Below are 20,239 nucleotides of genomic sequence, written 5' to 3' on the forward strand. Positions count from 1 at the left end.
GAACTGGTATAAGACAACTGGCTTCTATGATTAAGTTTAAACCTTTAACCTTTTATTAGAGAGACTCTAATACCATAATAGAGCTAAAATATAAGCCTGTTATATAGAAAAATCTTACAGAGCACATTAAGGGTAGGAGTCATAGAGAACAGAGAAAAAAGAAAATTAGAATATAACAAAATTAATGTTCACAACCTTTTTTGATTTCTAAGATGGTTTTAGACTAGCAATACTGAGGTATTAGGTCAGAAAAACCTTCTCTTTCTGCTAGACTTAAAAGTTGCTTTTATATCTTGATGGAAAATGGTAGTGAAAGTATCAAGAAGGTATTACATGACTTACATTATTCATATTTATAGAATTAAGTGAAACGTGGTTTTAATTTAGTCCCAACCTTGATAGAGTGGATTTTACTTTAAATTGATTTAAATTACTACTTGAGAAAATAAGAAAGATATTGCTTTACAATTTTGACAGGTTTCACTTCTCTATGGTAGATACTATGCATCTTAAAACAACAAGCAAAACAAACAAACAAAACCTCTAAATTGCTTTATTTAAGTAAAAAAGTGTATCTAACCTGGTTAATTTTCTTCAGTAATAAACAGGTATAATTATTTTAACAATTAAAATAACACACATACTTGCATCATAAACTTTTAAAAAATTACGAACAAATGTATTCATTTTAAAAAGTCAGAATACTTTAGGCATGTCAATATTAAACACTTGAAATACTATGTTATATAATTGCCTGAGTTCTTTCTCCGTATTAAATAATAGGAAAAAATAGTTGGACTTTTCCACATGGTAAATTACCAAATAACTTTTAAATTTAGATTTAAGTAACTTAAAGAAAAAAAAGAAAAATTTTCTACACTTATAAATGAAACAATCAATTGGTGTTCAAAGCTAATCCCACAAAATTCTCTAATAAATTCGGTATTTAAGAATTTTGCCATTTTAGGTATAAGTTTAATTAGAACTCAATTATTTAACAGTACCAAAGTGGTACTGTTCTTCCTAAAATTTGTTTTATTTGTTATGATAAAGGACTGTTAAACAAACATTTCAGACACCACTTCTTAAACAAATAAGGATGAACTCTGGTGACTGTTTTGAAGGAAATAAGAAAACTTATTTCTACAAAGTTTATAGGAATAAAATGTCAAGTACTATGTAATTGTCAAGTTTAATATTTTGATGTAAAAATATCCTGACAAAGTTTTCTACTTGTTTTGCTCTTAGGTCTGGAATATAAGATACTATTAATCTTAGATTTTGCTTTGTGTTTAAAAAGTTATTGTCCTTGGAGCCATGAAAATGAGAATAATGATAAATATGAGTCACTGCCAAGGTATCAATAACTAATATTGCTTATCTTTTTAAGCATTACTCATAATTGCCTCTAATTTGGGCAAAATTTATTTTCATAGAGATTTAAAAGAAGTTGATAGAAGAAAGGGCTAAACTGAAGTTTTCATGAAGCTTTACTCCAATCCAATGCTTCACCATCTACTTGTCAGTATTCATATGGTTCATCTTATCAACAAATATCTGAACACTATTTCAATTAGTACTTCTAAAAATGATTTGCCAAGAATTTCCATTGCAAACCTATTACTGAATATACTTTCCTACACTTATCAATTACCTCCACTTCGACTAGTCATTCCAATCTAATTAATGCCCATATATTAGTTTTCCTAGCCATTATCCATTTAATAGATAATTTCAAACAAAACTCTAAAATGTATACAAAAGGCATCAAGGATAATCAAGGCAAACATAAAATATCTGAGAAGAGTTCTTAAATTCTCTTTTAAAAGAGAGTGGGAAAAACACTGTTTTCCTAGCTTAACAATAAAGTGCAAAGAGCTCTGATAGCAGAGAGAAAGAATCAAGTGAAATGACTGATGATACTCAGTTGGTTACATTTAGCAGTAGTTTTGAATATACTGAGGAGTAAGAAGAGAAGGAGAAGGAGGTAAAGAAAAGAAACATTGGACAAGGCTTTACTTTTAATAATGTTTCTTACTAACAAAATCAAACATGAATTGAATACATACAACTGTACTCTGAGGTATTTCTATGGCCATAGAAGGATTTTTCAGTGTCTGTGCTGTCTACAGCAAAATAGTGGTGTAAGTTTTAAAAGACCTGGGCCATCAAAATCACTCTACCATACCCCTTATAAATTCTGAAGTATCAAAATTTATTTTAGTTAATTTTATCTGCTCTATTAGTTCTAGTACAAATTTATGATATGGCATGTTACATTTTGGTGCTTTGTAATGATTTGCATTTATAGTTACCTCCCCTCAAACAATATATCTGTCCATGTGCTATGGGACTTGAAATATAATTTTACCAATTTAAACATACACAGAGGTTTTTCAATTTTTCATATCCCCATTTTTTAAAAAAGGCAAATCCTATATTAAGACTAATTTACAATCATATAATGTTCTTTAAAGAAAATTCAGTTTGCTGTATAAAAATCCTGTTTTTGAAGACAGTATTTGGTGAGGAGTGAAGCTTTATAGTCAGAAATAGTGCCTAATCAATTAGATTACTCACATCTGTTTATGTATTAATTTTCTTAATAATAAGGATTTTAACTCGAAAGCACTTTTTTCCCTCTCAGTACTTACTTTTTTGGTCAAAGAGTCATCAGAATCAGAAGGCATTCTTGTTGATACATGAAATATTACTTCCACTGTGGAGGTAGCAAAATATGGAGTGGTCAATCCAGTGCTTTTGTTTTTTTGTAGTCCTCCCATAAAGCCGCAATGGTTTGTAAGATTTACCTAGAAGAAATGAAGAGCCACATAAAATTAATCAACTATATAAAACCCAAAAACTTACTATTGAAAAAGACTCAATTGAACTTTTCACTCCACGAAAACATTGGGAACAAAGTCTTTTGCATGTTATCAACCAATACTTAATCTAGAATTATTAGAGCTGATCTACACATACTATTTTTCTTAAGTATTTGAGGATCCCTAATTAGTAGGAGTTAATTAAGAAATCAACTGCTGCGCACTATGTCTCTTCTGTTAGTCTACTAGATGTTAATGGTAAATATTAAAGGCTATGGGGGGACATCATGACCAAAGAGCAAAAATCAAACAACAAAAATCAAGAAAGGTGACAACCAGCAGAAATTGAGAACAAAGCTGCCACAACAGACAGCTTCTAAAGAAAAAAAAAATGTGTACCTTGAAAACGATTTAAAATACACTGACTCAAAGAAAAGAAAAAATCAAGACAGGAAATTTTTTTGGAAAACTTAAAACAGTAATGCCTGTTTGATAAAATGATTAATTAGGTGTGTCATATTTACTAATCAAAACTGGCTTCTAAGTTTGTTAGTACCCCATCAGAGCTCAAAACAAAAATATGAAAATGCAGAACCTAACTTCAATTGTATTAAAAAACTACATTTTTCCCATAACGTTGACACCCTTGTCAACATGAGCAAGTTAGGGTGGTCACTGCTTAGATACTCCTGAAGATTGGGAAAGCGATTAAACTAGAGGATGGGATAGCAACAGACAAGATGGAATTTAACAAAGGATTATGAATACTGAAATCTCTATATAATTTTCTTCTTCTTTGTTGCTAGGGTATTAGAATAGCTAAAAGGAAAAAATTGAAATGGTAGAACTGTAACCCAAAACATCCTTTCAAATTTTTTCTATAGCTACTTGTTAAACTGTAATTTGAAAGTTATCACCATTTTGTATAAATGTTATATTTCATAATAAGGAAATAACTGAAACCGTGGTACTGTAACTCATAACATTTTAAAAAATTTCCTATGTAACTACTTGTTAAATCATACTTTGAAATATATTACCTTTTTGCATATATGTTGTATTTCACAATAAGGAAATAACTGAGACTGTGGAAATGTAACCCGTAACATTCTTTGAAAATTGCTAACTACTTGTTAAATTGCACTTGGAAAGTAATCACTTTTATGTATATATGTTATATTTGACAATAAAAAACAAGATTAAAAATAGCACTGAGCACATAGGGGACATTTTTATAAGGTCACAGAATTGCTGGCTGGCTCCAAGAAACATACTCCTTTACTTGGAGAAGCTGGCACAAAACATCAGGACTTAGAAAACTGCCTCATTTCTACTCCCAGCCATTGCCAAACCCATGGCTTTGGCATTTGGTGCAGGAGTTCAAGTGTGCGTTGGTTTTCAGCTCTGTGTTTTCAGAGTACCAAATGCCCATCTCTATAAAACTTTATCAAAGGATTCTTCCCAAACAAGATAAAGGGCTCTTTCTACAGGTGTCCAAGGACTCCTTCCATCCTTACTTGCATTTTCATCCACTTGCTCTGTGCCAGGCACTTTATAGACTGAAAAGTACAAAGTGTTCAGAAGTTAAGCAAATACCAAGGACTTAAAAGGATACAAGGGCTTCCCAATGTAAACATAATGGACAAAAGCGCTTAAAAACAACAACAACAGCAAACAAACTACATATTAATCTGTGCAAAGATCTTTTTAAATACCTTTTCCTGATTATAAATATAATAATGCTAATATCAAGGATGTTGCATTGGGTGATAGCTCCTGGACTGTGTGATGCACAAAAGCCAACAACTTGTGGTCACTGTAGAAAATCAAAAAAATACAGGAAAGGAAAAAGAAAACTTAAAGATCACCTAAAATCTTTCCTCTTCAGAGAAAACCACTTATGCTTATGCTTTAAAATCATAAAATCTGGCTGAACATACTAATGACAGATTAGTCTTAATGCCATGACTTCAAGACTGCCTCAATCTCTTAAATTTTTTAAAATGTAGTTTTTTTTACTTTGTAATACATTCACATAATTAAAAATTCAAAAGATATAGAAGGATAAACCATAAAAATTCTTCCTTCCATATTTTCATACCTCTTGCTGCAGCCAGTTCCCTTCCCGGAAGGCAATTTCTTGTGTATCCTTCCAAAAATATTCTATGCATATACAATTAAATTCTTATATGTATGCATACATATATACATAAATATATATATACAATGTTCTGCACCTTGCTTTATCTTGGAAAATGCTCTATATTAATAAGCAAAGAAAGTTTTCATTCTTTTGCTTTCATGGCTGCACAGAAGTCCATTTTATGGATGTACAATACTTTATTCCCTGATTTGAAGGACCTTTAGGCTGTTTCCAATCTTTTTCTATTATAGTCAATGGCCCAGTAAATAACACTGAACATATGTCACATTACATTTGTGAGGAGATCTGTAGGGCAAATTGTTAGAAGTGGAACTGTAAGTCAAAGCAGCTTGTGCACTTGTAATTTCAAAACATACTGCCAAATTGCGCTCCGTAGATGTCAGCAATAATGTATGGAAGTGCCTGTTTTTCTAATACTCTCTCAAACACAGTATATTATCAAACTTTATGATCTTTGCTAATGTGATAGGTGAAAAGTCGTATCTCAAGGTAGACTTTTTTAAGTGAGAAAGTTATTTATTTTCCTATCAATTCTCTTTCAGTTCTGATTACATAAAAGAGAAAGTCTCAGTTTAGTGTTCTTTGGTCATAAATACCTCTGCAATGCTTGCTGATCTTTTTTTATTGACCAGGTTTTTATTAATAACATTGGAATAAATACATTAATAATAAATCATTATAGCTGTATATAGCATTTTGCAATTTCGAAAGAACTTTCACATATACCAATTAAACCCTCACAACATCCCTGTGAGGTAGGCAACACCAGTGTTATTTTCCTATTACTGGAGAGGAGAACAAGGCTCAGAGGTGAAATAAGGTCACACAGTTGGTAAATGATGGAGCCAGGACTAGAACTTAGGTCTACTGACTTGCTGCCTCCCTAAGAACATTCCAAGTTATGATATACTATGCTATATAATCAACATTTCTCTTCTACGATGTTGATCAGATCTGTTTTTAATAAATTTTATACCACCTTTCCCTAATATCCAAAAACACAAACTGTGATGGACATTTCTACCCTGTTATGGAACAATTTCTCTAAAGACTTATCAAGTACTATCCCAAGACGAAACTTGATGCTTTTAAGTTTTGAGGATCCTTGGCTCTAAATTCTAAATTATGACATCAACAATTTTTTTTTAGAAAATTCTGCAGAAGTATTCCCAAGTCAAACTTACTTAAACTCAAGAAATACAGAACAGGTCTGGTTGATTTGGTGAAAAAAGTTTTGCAATCTTTCCCAGTAAAATTTTTAGATGTGTATAAATGGAAATTAGGGAAAGGTGTCAAGCAACACAGCCATACTGGGAAATCTATGCAGAGTGCACCTAAATGCAAGTCACATCACACAAATTTGTTTTCCTTCTTGGCCTTATGGAGGAAGGAAAACCATTAGAATCTTCTTTGAGGTTTGATCCCATCGTATATGTGACATCCTCAGCAACAAGCTAGAAAAATATCTGAATAGGAAGGTTCAAGCACTAGTGATCAAAGCACATTGCATGTGCTAAAAAGGAAGAAAATACTTGCTCTATAGCAGTTTTGTGTCAGTCCAGTATAAATATATTTATCAAGGCAGATTTTAAAAAGCTATTGCATCTTCTATGTTAAATTTAGAACTCTGGAATGGGTGGAGTTATCAACTTGGAATAAAAGACTGAAACTGAATGTAACTGACTATTTGTCAAAAGCAGAGTAAAAGTCAACAGGCAAAAAAAGGCAAGGGAAAAACCAAACTGCTCTTGTATACAGAGAAACAACAGCAAATATAAGCTTCAATTTAAAGTGAAACATCTTCAGGCTTACAGAGCATGTTTTAAAAATATGAAAATGATACTCAACTGTATGGTCAGGAATGATACTTAAAAAATTCCAGCTTTGGCTTTTTTAATTTAAGAGGAATGGGGAAAAACTTAAGCCTATCTGGGTATAGAAAATGAACAGGATCTAGAAAGGGTGCTGAGAGGAGGTGGGAAGTTAGGAAAGACCCAAAACTAAATACATTAAAAATGGATTTAGAATTCCTTTAAATAGATCTCTCTCAGACATGTTTCCTAAATCGAGAAATTTGGTCAAAGAATTTAGTGACAAGAAAGGTGATTATTACCTTACAAAGAAAATAGTATTTAATAGTAGTTGAGAAAATATGCTGTTAAAGATTAGTCACTGACCCTCCTGGAGAAATTGAAACTAAGTGTTGTTGTCAGTGACACATGACTGAAAACTGCTTCTAAAAATAGAATTTGCCATAATAGGTCTTGGCAGTAATGAAACTCTTAAGAAACAATTGCTTAACTTTTTGTACTTAAAGCCTAATGGGGAAACATTTCCACTCTTACTAATGAAATCTAACGTTTTAACTAAAGTGAAAAATACTGCAGCTACATTTAAGTTTTCTAAGATACAACTTGAGAATATCTAGAATGTTCTAGTTCAGTGTCCTGGGCTCAAAACTAACTATAGTTTTGAAATGCATCTTGGCTAGACTACATTCCTTACTTAGTATCAATGCCATCATCACTTTCATGTTTTCTCTTCAATGGGTTTGATTCATTGGCAGCATTCTGTGACAAAACCAAGTTGGTGGTAATAAGAATATTTCTAGGTCCAATCATTGAAGGATTAATTAGAACATTTTGAAAGGCAGTTGTTGCACGAACTGGTTTAGCATGTATGAACTGAGAAAAAGTGGAATATGCACCGTAAATCTGTGGCTCATCACTGACACTGAAGTTGCAACTTCATTTGGGACAGATATTCTGTTTGTGAGGTTGCTACAATAGGAGTGGTAGGTCTGCTACTAACAGCACCGACACTTACAGTGGAACTGGTCTTCCTTGGTTAGGTATCTTTCTAATCAAGGACTTCAGCCTATAGTTTGAATCTGTTAAGAAGTATCTGTCAGGTGGCAGCCTAAGTCCTGCGTATGGCTTAATCACTTTGATTTTTCTGCCCTGAAATATCTAGTAAAAAACCTCCTGGGGGAGGAGAGTTAAAAGATTGGTCAGCACGACAATGGATTGCCAGTCTCACATCATCTGCATCAACATTAGGTTTCTTAGCATGGCTTGAATAAATTTTTGCATGATCTATGATTGTAGTCACATATTGGATAGCAGATTCCAACATCTGATTTATAACCCTTGGTTTGTACTCTGCAAATCCCATATCTTTCAGGACCTGTGCCATCAGCAAGGCATCTCTTGGAGCATTCTTGGGAGCTGCCATCTTGCTCAGCTCCGTGTTTCCCAGCCAGTCATCATCATGTCTAATCTCTATTTTTTAAATTAAACTTCATATCTTGAGATAATTGTGGATTCACATGAAGTTGTAAGAAATAATGAGTTCCCATGTACCCTTTACACAGATTTCACCAATGGCAACATCTTACAGACAGTACAATATCACAACCAGGATATTGACATTGATCTGACTAAGATACAGAACATTTTCATCATCACAAAGATCCTATGTTGCCTGTTACGGCCACACCTCCTTCTATGTTTCACCACCCTTTCATTAACCCTTGGCAACCACTAATTTGTTCACCAGTTCTATAATTTTCATTTCAAGAATATTATATAAATAGAATCATACAGTATGTAACCTTTTCAAGTGTTTGAAGATTTTCCTGTTATCTTTCTCTTAATAATTTCTAGTTTGATATCATTGTGGCGGGAGAACACACTCTGCATGTTTTAACTTATTTTGAATTTGTTAAAGTTTATTTAAAGGCCCAGAATATGGTCTCTCTTAGTATATGGCTGTGAACACTTGAAAAAATGAATACTCTGTGGAAGTTGGGTGGAGTGTTCTATAAATGTTGATTAGATCCTGCTGGTAGATGGTGTTTTTGAATTCTAGATACATCATATAAATTTTCTGTCTAGTTCTCGCAATTGTTGAGAGAAGGGTATCAAAGTACCCAACTATAACTATGAATTTGTCTATTTCTCCTTTCAGTTCTATCAGTTTTTGGTTTACATATTTTTCTGCTCTGTTGTTTGGTGCATGTAAATTAAAGATTGCTCTGTTATCTTAGTGGATTGACCCTTTTATCATTATACAATGTCCCCTGAGTCTCTGGTAATTTTTTTTTGCTCCAAAGCCCACTTTATCTAATATTAATGTAGCCACTCTGGCTTTCTTTTGATTAATGTTGTCATGATATGACATTTTCTAACCTTTTGCTTTCTACCAGCCTATATTGTTATACTTGAAGTGAGTTTCTTGTAGAAAGTATATAGTTGGTCATGTTTATTAATTGAATCTGCCAATTGTCATTTAACTGGTATATTTAAACCATTTATATTTCATGCCATTATTAATATCTTAGGACTGAAGACTGGCATTTTATTTTTTGTTTTCTGTTTGTTCTCTCTGATTTTTGTCTCTCTGTTTTATTTTCCCTGCTTTCTAGGGTTACTCAAACATTTTTTAGAATTCCATTTTATCTACGGTGTTTTCAAGTGTATCTCTTTGTATACATTTTTAGTGGTTACTGTAGATATTACATTTTATATACATTGCTTTTCACTATTGGTGTCATTTTACCAGTTTGAGTGAAGTATAGGAAACCTACCACACTTTATGATTCATTATTCTCCCCTGTTATTAATATTATTATAAATGGTTCATCTACTTACATTTAAAAACACATCAGATAGAGGAGGAGGGAAGATGGCAGCATAGAGAGGAGTGGAAGCTAGTTAGTCCCCCTGGAACAACTAATAAACAACCAGGAACAACTAGTAAATAATCTGTTGTAACTGCTGGGGGACAAATGTGATTGTCCACACATCATAAACCAGCCTGGATTGGGAGGAATGCCCAAGATCACAGCATAAAATCTGTAAGTAAAAACTGTGGACCTGAGCTGGGAGCCCCTCCCCCACAGCGGCTCAAACTGCAAAGCCTCGCTGTGCTAGAGAGCAGCACTCTGAACAAGCGAATATACCTCAGTCTAGCACCAACTGTGGTTTTAATTAACAAATGTTGACTGCTTAATACAAGCTACAAATCCCCAACAAGCAGACAGAGGCTTTCGGTGACGACTGACCTTGGAGAGCCGGAGGACCTCTCTGGGAGGGAGGGGGAGCCCAGAGGACTGGGTGCTGTCTCTGACTGATGAATGAAACTGAGGGTGGCCATGGACTAGCCCTGAAGGGGGGCTTTCTGTCTCTTTTTCGGCTCAGTGGAGAAAGCCTCAGGCATTTTCAGTTCCCAGCACTCTGACCCAGACAAGGGTGGAGATACCAGAGGCAGAGAGACTATCTGAATGCAAATGATATCTCCCCAGGGGGTGTATTTTCCCTAAGAGGAAAGAGGTGGTGCCAAGCTCTACTACCCACCTTCCATTCAGAACCAGACCCCAGAGCCTGGGGGAAAACGGCCATTGCCACACTTCATACCAGTCTGGAGTGACAGGCTGACAGGCACTACCTGCTGGGCAGAAAAGCACAGTGGCTTGAGGCCTCACTGGGTGTATCAATCTTCTAATACCTGATACTATTGCCTCCTTCTGGGACCTGAGCCTGTTCTGGTCTGGGAAAACCTGACTGGGGTAACCAAGGAAACCAGATGCCTAGACAACAGAAAACTACAACCTACACTAAGAAAAACAACGTTATGGCCCAGTCAAAGGAACAAACTTACACTTCAACTGAGATAGAGGAATTGAAACAACAAATGCCAAGTCAATTCAAAAAGATTAGTGAAGATATGGCAAAAGAGATGCAGCATATAATGAAAACACTGGGCATACATAAGATAGAAATCGAAAGTTCAAAAAAACAACTGGCAGAATCTATGGAAATGAAAGGTGCAACACAAGAGATGAAAGACACCATGGAGACACACAACAGCAGATCTCAAGAGGCAGAAGAAAACATTCAGGAACTGGAGAACAAGACACCTGAAAGCCTACACACAAAAGAACAGATAGAGAAAAGAGTGGAAAAATATGAGCAGCGTCTTAAGGAATTGAACGACAACACAAAACACACAAATGTACATGTCATGGATGTCCCAGAAGGAGAAGAGAAGGGAAAAGGGGCAGAAGCAATCATAGAGGAAATAATCAATGAAAATTTCCCAACTCTTATGAAAGACATAAAATTACAGATCCAAGAAGCGCAGCGTACCCCAAATAGAACAGATCAGAATAGGCCTACACCAAGACACTTAATAATCAGATTATCAAGTGTCAAAGATAAAGAGAGAATCCTGAAAGCAGCAAGAGAAAAGTGATCCATGACATACAAAGGAAGCCTGATAAGACTATGTGCGGATTTCTCAATAGAAACCATGGAGGCAAGAAGGAAGTGGGGTGATATATTTAAGATACTGAAAGAGAGAACCACCAACCAAGAATCCTATATGCAACAAAACTGTCCTTAAATTTGAGGGAGAGCTTAAAATATTCTCTGACAAACAGATGATGAGAGATTTTGAGAACAAGATACCTGCTCTACAGGAAACACTGAAGGGGGCACTACAGACAGAAAGGAAAAGACAGGAGTGAGAGGTGTAGAACACCATTTTTGGGAGATAGTAGCACAGCAATGTTAAGTACACTGAACAAAGATGACTGTGAGTATGGTTGACAGAGGAAGGTCAGGAGCATGTGGGACACCACAACGAAAAAGGGAAGGTAAAGACTGGGACTGCATAACTCAGTGAAACCTAGGGTGCCCAATGATTGTGGTAAAAGGTACAAATATGTTTTTACATGAGGGAGTACAAATGAATGTCAACATTGCAAGGTGTTAAAAATAGGGTGGCAATGGGAGAAAATACAATCAAGCAAACTAGAGACTATAATGAACAGAAACATTGTATTAGGCTTCCTTTAATATAACAAAGGCAATATACCAAAGCTAAATGCACATGGGGGGGACATTGGGGAGGGATATGGGAGTCTTGGTATTGGTGATGTTATCTGACTCTTTATTCTACTTTGATTTAATGCTATCTTTCCTTTTGTCGCTTCCTAGCTGTCATGTTTGTTTTTTTTTCTTTTTCTTTTTTTCTTTGGTCTCTCTATCTTCTTTGACTCTTCCTCCTTCTTTGTGGAAGAAATGGAGATGTCCTTATATAGATAGTGGTGATGGTGGTGAATACATAAATACGTGACTATACAGGGAACCGCTGATTGTTTACTTATGATGGAATGTATGGTGCGTGAACAAAACCACCTTAAAAAAAGGGGTTTGGTGAAGAAACCTTGAGGGCACTACATCGAGTGAAATAAGTCAGACACATAAAGACAAATATTGCAGAGTCTCACCGATATGAACTAATTATAATATGTAAACTCATAGACATAAAATATAAGTTATCAGGATACAGAATGGGGCTAAAGAATGGGGAGCGGTTGCTTATTATCAGCAGAATGTTCAACTAGGGTGAACTTAAATGTTTGGAAGTGGACAGAGATGATGGTAGCATGTTGTGAGAATGACTAACAGTGCTGAATGATCTGTGAATGTGGTGGAACGGGTAAGCTCAGAGTCACGTATGTCACCAGAAGAAAAGCTGGAGGTTAAAAGACGGGAATGTATAAAACAGTGAATCTTGCAGTGGACAATGTCTGTGATTAACTGTACAAATATTAGTAATCTCTCTCATGAACCAGAGCAAATGTATGACACTATAACCAGAAGTTAATAATAGAGGGGTGTATAGGAAAAAACATATACCTATTGCAAACTACATACTACAGTTAGTAGTATTTTAACATTCTTTCATCAACAGTAACAAATGTACCATACCAACATTATGAATCAATAATGGAGGGGGGGGTGGTTAGGGGTATGGAAGGATTTGAAGTTCCTTTTTTTGTCTTTATTTTTTTTCTGGAGTAATGAAAATGTTCTGAAAATTGAAAAAAAAATTAATTGTGGTGATGGATGCACAGCTGTATAAATGGTACCGTGGGCAATTGATTGAACACTGGATCTTTGGATAACTGTATGGTTTTGTGAACAATCTCAATTAAAAAAAATCACATAGTGTTATAACTGTCAAACATAATCAAGAAAACTCAAGAGGAGAAGGAAAGCCTATTGTATCACCATGCCTTCTTCCTTTGTGATTTTCCAGGGTTCCTTCTTTTATCAATTTTACCTGTTTGGAAAACTTCCTTTAGTGTTTCTTTTAGAGTGGGTTTGCTGGCAACAAGTACTTAGTTTTCCCTCATTTGAGAAAGTTTTTATTCTTCTCTTCAACCTGAAGCATATTTTCACTAAGGAAAGGATTCTGGGCTAATAGTTCTTTTCTTTCTGTCTGATGAGAAATTCACTATCATTCTAATTGTTCTCCCCTCGGGTAAAGTATAGTTTTTATCTGGCTGATTTCAATATTTTTTCTGTCTTTAGTTTTCCGAATTTTACTTAGGATGTGAATTAGCCTGGATTTCTTTCAGTTTATTCTGCTTGGGTTTTGCCCTGCTTCTTGAATCAGTTGGTTTATGTCTCCTGCCAAATATGGGAAGTTTTCTGCTGTGACATCTTCATGTACTTTTTCAGTCCTGCCCTCTTTATCATCTACTTCTGAATTCAGATGACAAGAATGTGAGATCTTCTATTACAGTCTCACAGGACCCTGAAGCTCTCTCTTCATCATTTTACAGTCTGTTTTCTCTCTTGTTCATATTGAGTAATTTCTACTATTCTATGTTTCCAATTTACTGATTCTTTCTCTGCCCTTCCGAATCTGTTACTGGGTTCATCCACTGAGCTTTTTATTTTGGTAACTGTATTCTCAGTTCTAAAATTTCCATTTGGTTCTTCTTTATATCTTCTATTTCTTTGCTGAGGTGTTTATTTTTTCAGTTGTTTCAATTTCTTCCTAATGGTTTGTTGAAGCATTTATACCATGGTTGCTTTCAAATCTTTGTCAGATAATTCTAATACCTTTATCTTGGTGTTAGCATCTATTGACTATATTTTTTCATTCAGTTTGACACCTTCCTGGTTCTTGGCATGATGAGGTAATTTTTGATTGAAACCTGGACATTCTGTATTATGTTATAATACAGTTTAGTTAAGTCCTGTTTTAGCTGTTTTTTTTCCTTCCTATTTTTATTGTGGTAATATATAAAGAGCACAAATTTTCCCATTTTAACAACTTTCATGTGTACAATTCAGTGATATTACTTCATATATCTTGCTACCATCCTCACCATCCATTACCAAATAGCAACTTAGTACCTGTTAAACAATACCTCCCCATCTCCCCCCATCACTCAGTAACCTGTAATTTATGTCATTACGAATTTGCTTATTCTAGATATTTATTTCATGTAAGTGAAATTATACAATATCTGTCCTTCTGTGTCTGGCTTATTTCACTAAACATGTCTTCAAGGTTCAGCCATGTTGTAGCATGTAGCAGAACTTCATTCCTTTTTATAGTTGAATAATATTCCACTGAAAGTATATATCACAGTTTATCCATTCATCTGTCAATGGACACTTGGGTTGCTTCCACCTTTTGGCTATTGTGAATAATGCTGCTATGAACAATGATATATAAGGATCTTTCTATATTCCTGTTTTAAATTATTTTAGGTATGTTAGTTGGCTGTTTTTTGACACCACTCCAGCATGGGAAGTGAGGGGCACTGCCTTGTTTATGGCGGGTGGAGGCAGAAGTCTAGGCTCCCCACTCAGCTCCCATTGATCCTGTTGTGAGGAGGCTCTCCTCCATGTTGTTCTCACATGATATCCACTGCCACTGAGGTAGGAGTGGCCTCACTGCCACTGGATGACAGTGAAAGTCCTAAATCTCTACCAATCTTTCTCTGAAATTACCCCAGTGGAGAGAAGATGGGCATTTCATTACTGCTGGGCAGAGATGGAAGTCCAGATTCCCTACACAGTCTCCACTGACACTGGGGGTGGGATAGTAGGTGGGGAGGCTCCTTACTAGTCAGCAGGGATGAAAGTCTTGACTTTTTACTTGGCATTCTCTGATGTTACCTGTTACAGGTGTTGGGGTACATCCTTACAGTTTTGTGAGTGTGGAAGTCTAGGTTCCCACTTGGACTTTTTTAGTGTAGGTGTAGCCAAAGTTTTTTCTGTAGTATATAGCTGAAGTAGAACAGTTATTGTCTAAAAGTTTTCTGTCTTCTGAGGCTACCCCTTTCCTGGTCTTTTGGCTACAGAGAACTGGTTTTCGTTGGTTTTTTTTTTGTCTTTTTTTTTTTTTGTCTGTGCCTGTTGGTGTTTCTGGGTTACTGGCTTCTTCAGCTCCAATTCTGTGATATACGAGACAAAAGAAAATCCAAGGAACTCACCAGCATATAATTTCTTGGTTCCTAAGGCCCTTAGTTGGTCTGTCTTCTCTCCTTTGTCAGAGTCTTCTTATGTTTGTTTTTATGTCCAGGGTTTGACTTAGTGGGAAGAATAGGGAAAAGTACATGTACTCCACCTTCCTGGAAATGGAAGTCCCATCTGCTGATCTTTAAAAATTTATAATTCAAAATTGTTTTAGACTAATAAAAATGTTGCAAATATACCAGAGTTCTCATAAATCCTTCAACCAGCTTCCCCTAATCTTAATGACAAAATTATCAGAATAAGGAAATTAAAATTGGTACAATACCATTAACTGAACTATAGATTTTATTTAAATTTCACCAGTTTTTACACTAATGTAAAGTGACCCAATCCAAGATCCGATCAAGGACATCATAGTTCATTTTTCTGTTTCAGATCCGATCCAGGACACCATAGTTCATTTAGCTGACCTGTCTTCCTAGTCTCCTCCTATCTCTGACAGTATCTCACCTCAGTCTTTGTTTTTCTATAAAATATTGCTCAGTTATTCTAGACAATGTTCCTTAAATTGGGTTTTTCTAATATTTTCACATTAGAATGCAATTATGAATTTTTGGCAAAAATACCACAGAAGTGATATAATCAGTGCAATATATACCTGGGTGTACAAGATGTTGATATGCTTTACTGCTGGTGTTGATAACATCGAACACTTGGCTAAGGTGGGATCTACTGGATTTATCCACTATAAAGTTCTGTTTTTCCCTTTGTAATTAATAAATCCCTTGGGAGAGAGAGCTTGGAAGTAAGCAAATATCCTTTTTATCCTCATAATTTTGCCCACAAATATTAGCATCCATCGACAGAACTTGTCTGCAACTGACTTATTACTGAGGTGTTTGCCTAATTGTGATTATTTACTATTTCCCTCTTTCTACATTTATTAATTAGAATTCTTTATTAAGGAACAGCTGTTTCTTCTATTACATTTATGTATTCCACTTTTCAGTTATATCAGTATGGCTACATACATATTTATTACATTATGAGGAACCAGGGCCCAGAACCTACCCATTCCTCCATTACTGAGGGTACTCTTCTGTCCTCTAATGGAAACTTAGCTTGTATATCAGCAGGAATTACTCCTTTCTGTTCCCCATAAATATCTTGCTTTTTGCCCATATCACCCTAGGGGCCTGAAGGATAACTCATGTTCACAATTGAACCCAATGTTGGGTTTGCACAGACTTGCCACCTTTAGGTGCTACTGAACTGCCTTGGACTGTAACCCCTGTGAACTTGGCTGTGTGGAACACACTGCTGGCCTAGCAAAATTCAACACATTGGAAAATAAGCACAGATTTTATCAACTATCAGTAGCATCTCTTTGTGTATGGGGGAACACCTAGTGTTCTGTTGACTCTTAGCCTGCAATGTGTGTCCTATGGTCAATGTATTCTGCTGCGTGGGGGTGGATTGTGAGGAACCAGGTCCCGGGGCCCTGACCCCTCTCCATTACTGAGATACATGCAGCCACCTACATGACCATGCAACAGGCCTCTCTCCCTTAATACATGTTAGCAACCAAATGCAGGGGGAGCGCATTAAAATTTCCCTCCCCTAATCTTGGTCAGCAACTAAGTCTTGGGAGACCTTGTGTAACCAAATCTCAGGAGATCCTGTTGTGACCAAATCTTGTGAGAAACTCCATTGTCACAAACCTTTATAAGCAACTCCCCCTTGGCATGTGTGCCAGTTTGAATGTATTATGTCCCCCAAATGCCATTATCTTTGATGTAATCTTGTGTGGGCAGACCTATCAGTGTTAACTAGATTGAAACTTTTTGAGTGTTTCCATGGAGATGCACCCCACTCAACTGTGTGCGATGACTCTGATTGGATAATTTCCATGGAGGTGTTGGCCCACCCATTGGTGGGTCTGAATTAAATTACTGGAGCACTATATAAGATCAGACAGAAGGAGCGAGCTTGCCACAGCCAAGAGGGACATTTTGAAGAAAGCACAGGAGCTGCAGATGAGAGAGATTTTAAAGACGGCCATTGAAAGCAGACTCTTGCTCCGGAGAAGCTAAGAGAGGACAAATACCCCAAGTACAACTAAGAGTGACATTTTTGAGGAACTGCAGCCTAGAGAGGAACGTCCTGGGAGAAAGACATTTTGAAACCAGAACTTTGAAGCAGACGCCAGCCAGTGTCTTCCCAGCTAACAGAGGTTTTCCAGACACCATTGGCCATTCTCCAGTGAAGGTACCAGATTGCTGATGTGTTACCCTGGACACCATACGGCCTTAAGACTGTAACTGTGTAACCAAATAAACCCCCTTTTATAAAAGCCAATCCATCTCTGGTGTTTTGCATTCCGGGAGCATTAGCAAACTAGAACAGCATGCTTCTCTCTCTCTCTCCTCTCTCTCTCTCTCTCTCTCTCTCTCTCTCTCTCTCTCTCTCTCTCTCTCTCTCTCTGTGGAATGGTGGAATGCTGATTTCACTACCCCGATCTGACGCCATAGGACAAAATCACCTCCTGTTTTGTAAGTCCCTAATTAAACTCATGGGTAACTTCATGCCAGGAGTGTTCTTTAGTCGTCAGGCTAACCTGGATTGGAACGTACATTAACGGCTCTTTCAACCTGGCTGTGTCCTTTTAATATGCCTTTATTCTTTTTTGAGCACCTTCCTACCTTCTGGCATCACACGATGTTCCAAGTTCAACATGTATTTTCTCTTCCCTATTAGCTAGAATCAGCCATTTCTCCAGGGAGCCATGGTTTTTTAATTGGAGAATGGCATTTGGAAACCAAGATCTGGGTGCTAGTTGTGATCATTAATTCTGTGTTGACATTGCTTCGAGGATTTTTCCTCACATGGACCTAAGAAATATATGTATGGAATAATCCAGTTAAAAAATGGGCAAAGGAACTTGAACAGACATTTCTCCAAAGAAGATACGCAAATGGCCAAAAAGCACATGAAAAGATGCTCAGCATCATTAGCCACTAGGGAACACAAATTGAAAACCATAATGAGATAAAACTTAATACACACTAGAATGGCTATTACTCAAAAAGATGAAAATAGTAAGTATTGGTGAGGATGTGGAGAAATCAGAAGTCTCGAACATTGCTGGTAGGAATGTAAAATGGTGTAACCACTGGTGGAAAACAGTTTGTCAGTTCCTCAAAAAGTTAAACATAGAATTGTCGTGTGACCTGGCAATTCCCCAAAGAATTGGAAGCAGGGACTCAACAGATGCTTGTACACAAACGTTCATAACAGCCTTATTCACAATAGCCAAAAAAAGGTGAAAAAAGCCCAAATGTTCATTGACAGAAGAATGGATAAACAAAATGTGGTATATCCAGACAATGGAATACTATTTGGCAATAAAATGGAACAGTTTGGATACATGCTACAACATGTGTGAATTTGAACACATTTTTCTAAGTGACAAAAGTCAGATACGAAAGGACAAATATTGTATGATCCCATTTATACGAAATGTCTAGAATAAGCAAATTCACAGAAAGAAAGTATAGGAGGGGTTGAAGAGGGCTAGCTAGTAGAGGAATAGGGTGCTATCATTTAAAGGATAAAGAATTCTGTTTGGGGTGATGAAAAAATTTTAGTATTGGAAGGTGGTGATGGTAGCACAACACTATAAAAGTAATTAATGTCACTGAATCATATACTTAAAAGTGGTTAGAATGGCTGTTTGTTATTTATTTTACCAATAAAAAAGAAACATGTATGTATTCTAACCTATGCACACATAAACACACAATATTTTTTCTGTCTGTATTAAAAACCTGAGTTCATACTGATATCTGATTCCAATGTAACACCACAGAGTTCATTTTAATGTTTCCCTCTTTTCCTATTTGCAACATCTTTCTCTGACAGTGAGAAAACTTGGCTCTTGTTATTCACATTAAACTCATTTATTTGTTCAATTCTATTAATAACATTAAGGCTCAGAATTGCCAATCCATATGAAAAATAAATTTACTAATTAGATTACTAGATTTGTTTACAGTTCTTTTCATCCTTCCCTTTATAAATTCCAGTCAAAACACTTCTTTCCAAAGTTACTTTTCTTCCTCACAACCCTGAGTTGGTTACGTTACTCATTAGAAAAACAGTTGGGTTCATTATTTTTGTTTGTATTCCATTTTGGCCCCCCAACCCACCCCCCATCCTGGTTGGTTTTAACTGTTTATTTATATTTTAGTCTTAAAAATATCATAATGACTTTAAGAGTCAGAACTATATACAATAGAACTCTAAAAGAAGTACTATTCCTCCCCTGCCACCCCTTATCCCTACTACCCCTTCCCATTCCCCCTTTCTTTCCATTCTTTTTCAACCTCTTCTGGTAGGTAACCAATTTCTTCAGTTCCTGGTTTATTCTTCCTGTATTACTTTTGCATAAATAAGCAGGGACATGTGTATTTTCCATTTATTTTCTTTTATGTCCTTATTTATTTCACGAATGGTAAAATATTCTTTTGCACCTGCTCTTCTTAACAACATATTCTGGAAATCATTCCATATCAGATCAAAGAGATCTTCCTCCTCCTTTTTAAAAGATGTTACCATAGTTTATGCAACCACTGTCCTGGATATGGACATTTAGCATGTTTCCAATATTATGAAATTATAAATAATGCTGCAATGAATAACCTTGCCCAGTATAATTTAAATTCATATTTCTTTAAATATATTGGGCATCTTTTCACATGTTTAAGGGCTTTTTGTATTTCTTTACTGAATTATAAGTTCCAGTCCTGTATTTTTGTATTAGGTAAATCATCTTTTTTACTTATTTGTAGGAGCTCTTTATTTAGTAGGAAAATTAGCTCTTTGTTAATGAATTTTTATACAAGTGTTATTTGTCTAACACCTTTTCTAGTGATGGCTTTATGAAGCAGAAACATTTTCTT

At 35.7% G+C, this 20,239-nt stretch overlaps 1 protein-coding gene and 1 pseudogene across 7 annotated transcripts in view; both read right to left on the reverse strand.

The window, feature by feature from the left end:
• RALGAPA1 (Ral GTPase activating protein catalytic subunit alpha 1) overlaps positions 1–20,239 on the reverse strand; it is a 384,096-nt gene that overhangs the window by 42,541 nt on the left and 321,316 nt on the right. For all 7 annotated transcript variants that reach the window (XM_037834821.1, XM_037834823.1, XM_037834822.1 and 4 more), the window contains one exon: positions 2,655–2,810. In XM_037834821.1, the coding sequence (XP_037690749.1) occupies positions 2,655–2,810 (156 nt within the window). The remainder of the gene's footprint in view (positions 1–2,654; positions 2,811–20,239) is intronic.
• LOC119532419 lies at positions 5,063–9,692 on the reverse strand (annotated as a pseudogene).

Source organism: Choloepus didactylus, chromosome 4 (genome assembly GCF_015220235.1).
Source record: "Choloepus didactylus isolate mChoDid1 chromosome 4, mChoDid1.pri, whole genome shotgun sequence".
Taxonomy (NCBI): domain Eukaryota; kingdom Metazoa; phylum Chordata; class Mammalia; order Pilosa; family Megalonychidae; genus Choloepus; species Choloepus didactylus.